The sequence below is a fragment of the Leptosomus discolor genome, chromosome 11, assembly GCF_034619465.1.
Source record: "Leptosomus discolor isolate bLepDis1 chromosome 11, bLepDis1.hap2, whole genome shotgun sequence".
Classification (NCBI taxonomy): domain Eukaryota; kingdom Metazoa; phylum Chordata; class Aves; order Leptosomiformes; family Leptosomidae; genus Leptosomus; species Leptosomus discolor.
This window is the reverse complement of record NC_141401.1, coordinates 4,397,333-4,406,674: the sequence shown is the minus strand read 5'-3', so window position 1 is coordinate 4,406,674 and position 9,342 is coordinate 4,397,333. Positions and strand designations below refer to the sequence as shown.

General features: G+C 53.0%; 1 protein-coding gene across 1 annotated transcript; it reads right to left on the bottom strand.

Moving 5' to 3' along the window:
• Positions 1-3,272: 3,272 nt before the first annotated feature.
• LYSMD4 (LysM domain containing 4) lies at positions 3,273-8,133 on the bottom strand. Its single transcript, XM_009961350.2, has 2 exons — positions 7,864-8,133; positions 3,273-3,885 (listed from the first exon to the last, which is right to left on the bottom strand). Exons 1-2 carry the CDS (start codon positions 8,131-8,133, stop codon positions 3,331-3,333), a joined length of 825 nt encoding a protein of 274 aa, XP_009959652.2. The 3' UTR covers positions 3,273-3,330.
• Positions 8,134-9,342: the final 1,209 nt, after the last annotated feature.

The following is a 9,342-nucleotide window of genomic DNA, read 5'->3' as shown; positions in this document are numbered from 1 at the left end:
GACGTGGGATTTGTGTCTGTTGTGACCAGTTGCCTCCATCTCCGAGCTCTCACGGTAGCGTTTAAAAATTACACGGTATCAGGGATTCGTCAGAGAAAAATGCCTCAGCCTTTCCTTTCACCTAAAGGACACTAATGCATCCGAAACTTGCGAATTACTGTGCGCACAAGAAATACATAGTAAATAAGGAACAAAACAACTCCTAACAATCGATCATGGGAAGAAGTTAAATTGGAATGTGAAAGAAAGACTTAACAAATGTAAACATTTAAATCTTAGTAGAAACTTTCCTCACTTTGCTGTGCAAGAGAACACTGCTTTGCTATATTTAAAATGGCTTTTTTAAAAGAGATTTATGTATTTGGTAAATGTTTGTAGTCAACAGTTCACAAAGAAGCTGTTCACGGTTTAATGACGATAAGCCGTTTGGCGGCACAAGCTGGACTTTGTTGCCATCCTTGAGACGAATCTTTTAAGAAAAAAATAAGTTAATCTCAATTTTTTTCCCTGAATGTGTTGTTTTTTCTTCAATATACAATAAATATTCTAGTGAACTTTTTATCAAATGGTTAAGAAAATGCTAGAGGTTGTTGTAAAATATTTGTATCCTGCATTCACTAAAGTAAAGATACTGGCTTTTACTGTGTACTCCGGCCTCTCTCGTGTTTGCGGAGCACGTGTTCCTCGGGCCGCACCTTTGCCCCCTCACCAGGTACCTGAAGGGCTCTTGGGATTCCGCCTCGGAGCGCTGGTTTAACGCACATGGATTGTGGGGGATACGTGTCCACGTCATCCCATGCCGCTTGGGCGCCGATGCTCCGTGAGGACCTCACTGCCCCGTGCTCGCGGCCAGCGGCAGTGCTGCCCACGGCAGGTCGGCCTGGTGACCCGAAGGCAAACCCCGCTTCCCTCCTGCCCCTTGCCGGCCGATCGCGTCCCCCCTTTCGCCACTCTCGTGCTGCAAGCGCTGGGGCCAGGCGGGCAGAGGGGCGCCGGGAGGCTGGGGGCGGCAGTGGGTGGTCACCCTGCGCAGCGCTGCCCCGTTCCCGTCCTGCTCTGCCTCAGTGGCCCGCGGGTCTGCGTGGTGAAACCAGTGACAAGGAGATGGTCCCTGCGGTGGGACAGGGCGCTGCGAGATGTCTTCTGTGTGAGAAAGACCCCGGCAGAGAGGCGTTCTGACTCCTTGCCCCTCCTAGGGCGGGGGGAGATGCGGGAAGGCACCCGCCGGCCCAGGGGAGGGGCTCAGCCCTGCGACAGCCTGGTCTAGTTGAAGTGACAAAGAAAAGTGCAAGCTGCTGGGGTGGGTGGTGCCCCTTGTGCTTCTGTTTCATTTTGCTTTATTTAAAAATGTAGTAAGCCCCCCTAGAACAAAGAGAGGTAAGTTTCCTTCACAGAAGAAAAATACAAGGGGTTTTTTTTCAGTACAAGATACTTTAGAGTCCTGTTTACAAAAACAGGTTCCCTCAGGCTTTGCTGCGCACCTTTGGCAGCCGCAGGGAACGCAGGTTGTGGCTACAGCACCGCCTGGGTCTGTGTGCTGGGCAGGGTGTTCCCCAAACCCTGGGAACCCCCATGCAGGCGCTGTCGTTGTGCTCCTCCTCAGCCTGGGGAGAGCACCCGTGCCACAGGAGCCTGCACCCAGCTCTCGCCCACCCTCACCTTCCCTCACAAAGCTGTAAGCAAGTGTCCAGCCACTGAGGCTTCCAAAAAAACCCACAAACCCCCAAAAACCAAAGCAGCCCCTCACAAGTCCCCTGCTGTGAGCGCTGCCGTGGCGGGCAGGGTCAGCGTCCCCACTTCGGCGGGTGCAGGACCCACTGGCATCAGGGCAGGGCTGACCCCTGCGCCCCCTGGCCTGCGCCGCTGAACGGAGCAGACCCTGGGCTGGCGCTGGGCGAGGCAGGGAGGGCACAGGGGCTTTACCCACGGGCTCTGCCCTCACCCCCACGGCAGCAGGACACAGGCCGAGCCCCTGCACGCGGCCCAAGAGAGCATCGTACGCTACCGCAGCCCCGGGCAGGCTTCACCCACTGTGCTGCACAGTCCCGTAGTGTTTGGATCCAGGAGCGCGTTGCCTCTGCCCGCAGTCCCTGAATTTGCTGAACGAAATTTCTGAGGCAAATTCTTCCCTGCACCCAGGCTCCCCAAAGCCTCATTTTCTGCTCACCTCTAGCAGGCGGTGTTGACTGACTTGCCCTAAACGGCGCAGACCGACATCTCGGGGACACCACCGGCCTCCAAAGTCTCACTGGTCTCTCCTACACTTCTGTCACAATCAGCAGCTTCACCGTCCCCCACCCCACACAGGAGTCATGGTCCCTTCTGTGACTAAGCTACCCAGGGCTGCTCCCCTGGACCTTGAAAATTAAAAGCAGCTTGGCAGCGCTCTCTCACATGAAGCCCACAAGCAAGGAAACTCAAGTCCATGACTGAAATTGGGTGTTCAAGATGCACCATTATGGATTTTTTTTTTTTTTTTTTTAACAAGTAATACTGGCTAGACCTCCCCCCCCGCCAACGAACAAGCCTTTGAGAAGCACCTGCCCCATACCACAGGCCTAACGCCACGCTCAGGCCTCCTCCAGTGCTCTTTGGCCAGCTGCAGTCGGGCTGCCGGCCTGGCTCCGCAGAAGCAGGAACCCGGCGAAAGCCGTGAGCGCCGCCTGCAGAGACAGGGCCTGGCAGGAGAAGTCACTGACGGCTTTCCTCGAGGCGCACCCTTCCCCGCGGTGGCCCTGAAGCATCCTAGTGAACACATCATCTGCACACCTGGCTGAAAAGGTGAGGTCCTGCCAGCACCCTCACGCCGTGGCACACCTGGCCTAGCACACTGGCAGTCACCATTTTAGGGCTACGTTTGCCAAAACTGCCCTGATCGGCAAGTGATAAAAATGACAGTTCAGCGAAGAAGAGGCCCTGCTGCCACTCTAAGCAAAACGTGTTTTCTTAAACCACAACCACGGCCCAGCTGTCCCCTCACATCACCACGGCACGCTTCAGCTCAGCAGCAAAAGGATTCGCTGCTTAGGCAAGGCGTTAAGAAATACCTGAAGTGACCAAGATGAGTAAATGGCTACAAAATGCTTTCCCACCACAGAGTTCACAAATGTTAAGCCATCTGCCTGATGGTCTTTCTAAGCAACAAAGCATCCTTGTTTTCCCAGAAAATCCACATCACCTCACTTTCAGTCAAGTTCAGGATTACAACATCAGCTACTTAAAAAAATAAAACAATCTGTAGTGTTATCCCCCTGAAAGCTCTCAGGTCGGAGTCACCGGTGTAAGGGTCCAGTGCTGGGAGGAGAGGCTGTATTTGCCTCCCTCCCCCCCTCAGGGTTTTTGTCCCATGGCTGAGCTTTGTGGTAATTTCCCTTCCAATCCATCTGCTGAAATATTTGAGGTTAGTGTTGTGTTGTCAGAGGTACGGGCCACCAGGCCTTGTGTTTTAAAATAGATGATATAAAATACTGGCAGGACAATTCCTATCAGGAGCATAATAAAAACGGCGTTCCACCACTGGATTCCACAGTCCGCACCATTACTGGTCTCCTGCTTCCCTGACTGGGGCAGCGGCCTCTCCAGTGCCTCCCCGCAGTACTCGACGTTCAGCTGGGCCTCGGCCTGCACCGCGTCCTGGATGCTCTTGTCAATCCCCTTGAAGTAGTCGCTCAGGTGTCCGCCGCCGGCGGAGCTGCTCGCAGCGGCCTCAGGCTCTGGGAAGGCCATGCGCGCCAGGCCGGTCTGCGCGGGCGCAGCCGGGAGCGGCCGCAGGTCTCTGCCGCCCTCCGTTAACAGCCCGTGGGTCTTCACGGGGATCCTGATGGACTTCAGCGCGTACAAGTCCTGCTCCCGGATGAAGTTGTTGACGCGTTTGATATCCGCAACCTACAGAACCCAAAAAGGACAGGACTATTAGCGAGGGCCAACCCAGCGCCGCAGCAGGAAGAGGCTGCAAAACCAGTGGTCAGGGAAAAAAAAAAAAGCGAGCCCTGGCTGCAAGCGGCTCGGTGTTCTGCAGAGATGTTCCCAGTTGTTCCGGGGGTGCTCCAGGTCCTGCAGGACAGAGACAGTTCCCTGTTAAACAAGTCTATAACCTCCTCCAGTGCTCTCGCATCTCTTACACGCTGTATTTTGCTTGACACTGTCTTTCCTTCCTTTTGCTTTCTGTCTCTCACTGATCTTCTAACCCAAGTTAAGGCAAGAAGAGCCTCTATAACAGACCCTTTTCAAAACAGTTTTCATACCTTAAACAACACGAATGCTAAGGTGAGAGGACAACATCAGTACGAGCAGACAAACCCCTGCCCCTGCTCAGGAAGTGGTTCCAGAGGGAACAGCTCCACCTCTGGAGCACGCCGCAGTTCCGAAAGCACCCTTGCAGCTGGCAGAGCGCAGGCGAGCATCTCTCCCGCGCAGCCACGAGCATCCTTTGCTCACATTCCCCAGCACCACCCCTCTTCTGCGCCACCACAGCACCCACAGCTCATTGCTCCGCAGCAGGCTGAGGCTCCCGCCAAAGGTACACGTGAGGCAACGACCTTCAGGCATCCGTGACCATCGCTGGCGGCTTGTGTGTCGGGTTCCCACCGGGGACCGGGATTCCCGCCCAGCTCGGGGGTGCAAGCAGCAGTAAGAAGAGGAGGAAAGAACAAACCACACGTGCAGTGTAAGTCACCAGGACAGCCGGTATCAAAGGAAAGACAAAGGCAAGGCAGCGTTTCTTTCTTTAATGTTACATAAAGAGAAGACAGCTTACTGCAGTGACCCCACAACCACCCAGTAAGTACACGAGCTTCTCGGTTGCCTCCAATCCTTTGTCAAAGAAAACGAGCAGGACTGTCAGTGTGTGCAAGGAGCTCTCCAGAGCAGACAAGGAGGCACGGAAGAACCTTGAGGGAAAGGCTGGAGGACGCAAAACAAAGAAAACAGCAAGACCCCAGACCAAAGAGAAAGGCAACATGGAAAGGTTAACCACCTCCGATACACCACAGACACGGCACGAGGACTGCACTTCCAGAGACAGTCTGATTTGTTCTTACAGAAACCTGTAAATTACTGCGTGAAGGGCACTGGCTGCACCCTCACGAGCCCGAGGCTACCAATGGAACGGGGGAGTTGCAAACAAGGAAGCGCTTCGCTTCTGGAGCAGACGTGTAAGTGCCATCAGCGCCAACATCCTTGCTGGTTCAGGGCACAGATCTCCTTGTGGGAGCCTGAACATCTCATCTGCCACTGCAACAACCGTTCAGGGGTACCTGCAGGCTGCGCTGCCAGGAGCGGGGAGGTGCTGCCAGGCAGAGCAAGGAGGTGCCCCGGGGATGGAGGTCGCACAGGTGGAGGGCCGCGCAGCGGGGCACCGCAGAGGAGCTGCCTCTCTCCGCGGGTCTCGCCTCCAGCCCGTACCAGCTGCCGGGGAACCACCCATCGAGCACATCCACCCTGCGGTCCCTGAGAGGTGCCAAGGCCGCTGCCTCACGGGCAGAAAGCAAGACTGTGCTGAAAGGCAGAGATTAGATGAGTGCCTGCCTGTCACGTTTACTCTGCAAAGCTTGAGAAATTTGAAAACGGGAGGTTTAATCTAGACCCTAACCTGGCGCCCCCGAGGCAAGAGGAATCCTCAGTTGCTGGTTCAGGCTCCTCACGGCTTGCCCCAGCGTAACATCGGGACTTAAACCCTGCACAGTTATTTAGTTCTGAAATAACAATCTCACCCAAAGCCTCCTAACTGAGGTGGTGCTTCAGTTTTTGGTTTTGTTCCAAGGAAAACAAATTATTGGGACAGCAAATATCCCCCGCAGTGTCTGCAATCAAACACTGCCTGTTGTGCTAAGGCTCCAGAAACTGAAAGTGGAGCAGCACTCGCACAGAAACAACAAACAAAGCTGGTGGCAAGCATGCAAGAGCACTCGGCTGCACAAACCATTTGGGCTTATTTTCTGTACTCAGTTTTTTGGCTGCAGTGAGCTTGACTTGTCCCAGCTAAGAACAATGCCAAAAGCAGGCCAGGACTATAAATGGTCAAGAGTAAAAATGAGAATTTTGAAGTGCTCCGCATCACTGCCAAGTTAGCTGTAGCACACACAAAGCTATTTGTTGCGCTGTCTTAACACCCCCACCCCAAGCAGGCCCTGCTGGGTCTGAAACCCATGACAAGTTCTCATGGATTTCAAGGAGAAGCTCATCCTGGATTTCTTAAACACAGTTGCATATATTTGTAGCTACAAGTCTCCCTCAGTGGGGTCCTGGTAGCCTTTCAGGAGCTGCTTAGTTGTGCAAGTAAAACAAAATATATGAAAACTGACCAGTGCCAGTCTGTAAACAGGCAAACACACGTTATCCCCAATAATAAGGATTTCTGTACCTCTTCAGTACAACTGGAACAAGTCAGAAGTGCCCTTTCTGGATGGGAAGGAGGCAGTTGGACAGTTGGACACCAGACAAGCCCAGCGGCCTCCGGCAGGGCAGGCAGAGCCGATGCACCCATGCCTGCTGGGGCCGAACGGCCCCGGGAGCAGGGCAGCAGCGGAGGCAGACAAGAGTCACGGCAGGGACGGGACTGAGTCCTCCCGAGTTACAGTACAGGGGGCACAGTAGGCTTTTTGTGCCATAAAGCCAGGGGGTTTCAGAATCTTCCTCCTTTGAGGTCACCAAACCGCTGTGATTCTGCCTAAGTGGCAGTAACGACGCAACTGGTACTGCTGAGACGAGCACATCGTCACAGCCGCCACGCCAACTGCTGCAGCTCTGCGCCCTCGGGCTCTACCGGCGCCCTTCGAGGCCTATTCAAGTCCTACCAGACTCACTTCTTCACACGCATCAGGCTCTCAGCAGAACCTAGAAGGGTTTCTTTTGTGTTTTGGTTTTGTTTCTAAGGGAATGGGAGGGGAGGACTTGTCGCAATTCCTCTTGCCTCAGCTGCACCCCACAGCTGCTGTGTTATTAAGCAAGACAGACTGCAATAGCGTTGCAGCAGTTGAGCCAGCAGCACGGTATCATTATCCCCATCCAGGTCACCGGCCAACCGTTTGCATCATGGAACTTTTTAAGCACACTGTAGCTTGCAAACAAAGGAGTCTCTAAAAATACAGCTCTAGCTGCTAAACAACAGGGCACTTCTAACGTTCAGAACAGGTAATTAAACTTTCCAACAGTTTTTCTATAAAGCACTCGGCTTTTGAACACAGAAAATGTATTTTGTGGCACGTTCCAACCCCAGAGAGAATTCACTGTGCCCAGGGACTCCCTTCTGCCTGCAGACAGAGAGCTGAACCGCACACGCCCCTGGGTACGACAGCCAACAGTCGAAACCCACAGGCACAGACAGCACCTGGACTCTGCGACGTGGACTTCGGCATCTCTCCTTCTCCGGGTCCACCCCTGTTAGACTTAGACCTTCCTCACAACATGTAAGCTCACACCTTTCAAAAAATAAATGAGAAAAAAAACCCCAAGCCAGACCCCATCGAGTGGCATTTGTGTTGTTCTGTTTGCTGAAAAAACCGTATGCGCCTTGAGAGCAGGGCTCCGACCTTCACTTCTGCCCTCGCCTGCCTACTTTTTTGCCCTCACGTAAATAACTAAGGACAAACCACGACTGCTACGCTGCACTGAGTCACCCAAACTGAGCAGGAAAGCAGGTCACCCAGGGGCTGACCACATCTTCCGAGGCTGTTAGCTGAAGAACTCTTTTTGGTTTGGTTCGGGTTTTTTGCCTTTCTCCAGCTCAGTTTTACCCAGATATTGACCATTCATGAAATACACTTTCTGGTGTCAAAAGCATTAAACAGCACTGTAGCTTGGCAAACTAAGCTACACATAAAATACCTCTAAAAGTCATCAAAACCAAACAGAGACAGCTCTTACTTTACAACCATACTGCAGGGCTAGCTTGTTGAGATTATCATCCTCTGTAATCTCCCGTTCCAGAAGCACCACATCTCCGACTCTGTCCCGCAGGCTGCATCGCTGCTGCTCCTTGCCCCTGGGCCGCAGCTCCGTAACGTTGAGCTCCTCCTCGGACGACTCTTCGGAATCAGATCGGCCATTGGGAAACACATACACCTGCCTGCCGGGGTAGCTATGGATGGTGACAGGGGCCTGGAACGATCTTGTCCGGCTCTCATTCAGCCTCATCATCTATACCAGCACCTGGAACAAAAAACAGGACATTTTGAATTTCCTTAATATCAGCGTTTATTTCTTAGCGTGTCAGATTTGGCAGGAGGGACAAAAAGCACAGCAGGTGCACGCACGCACGCACAAAGGTCTCCTTCTACCCAGATCTTCTCAGGGGCAAATCCGAAAGATGCGAATCTAACAGCACTGACGGAAATAGATGTACACAGACTCCAACAATGGGTAGATTATTTTCAAACCTTTTTTGTCTGCCTGTGGACAAACCTCTACTCAACACTACTTTGTTACACATCTTAAATACTACTTTCTGTAACTTCATTAAAAAAGCAGCAGTCACTTGAGCAAAGTGTCTTTAATTATGGTAAAAAAAAAAAAATCCACAGAACCACATCAGAACTACCAATACACATTAAAAACTGACCAAAATTATCCTTTACGTCACCTATCCAGAAGTCCTCAGTTCTCTACACTTTATGAATCCACATTTTAATTTCATGGACGTGCATTTTCTTTTTTAAATAAGGACAGCTCAAGCTAGACTTAACTTCAACCTGAATGACAAGGTCATTTTGTTGTATAAAGAGAAGAACCTGCCTCAGCACTTTAATTATTGCTAGGCCTACAGCACCAAGTTATCAGGAAGCTTTTTTTTCTTCCTTCAATCCTCAGGTCCAACAAACAATTTGCTGTCAGGCTCAGGCACATGTAAGAAAACCCCACATCCTCACGGAACTCCATTGACCTTAATATTCTCAATCTACCCAGAAGGGATTCTTGTGGTGAAACCACCACCACTTCACGGCATGCCACTGGTACCAAGCATGGCACCCACAGGTCGCTGGCGGGGTCACAGCTGTGCTGGAAGAGCTCAAGAGGTAAGGCCACCGCCTCCCTGGACGCTCCTGCGGGACACTTCTGCCTCTTGATAGGCAGTGAGCCAGGGCCCTCCTCAGAGGGTGCTCCCCCGACGCACGTCGTCACTTATCGTTCCTACCCAGGGAGGGCCAAAACTCTCCTCCAGGCCGGCTCTGGCCGCCTCAAGGCGCCGGGGCGGGCAGGCAAGGGGACGGCCTGGCTCCTGCCCCGCACCAACACCTGTGGCGAACCGGGCGGCGGCAACCACAGGGAGGCAGGAGGCTGCTTCCCCGCGACCCGCTCCCCGATTCGGGCAAGGGGGCACAGCGAGGCGGCGGCCAGCCCGGAGCC

Coding starts and splice junctions, on each gene's coding strand:
- LYSMD4 (XM_009961350.2), bottom strand. CDS start 8,133: ATGAGGCTGAATGAGAGCCGGACAAGATCGTTCCAGGCCCCTGTCACC. Junction 3,886..7,863: donor CCCTGCAGTATGGTTGTAAA/GTAAGAGCTGTC, acceptor TGGGTTCTGTAG/GTTGCGGATATCAAACGCGT.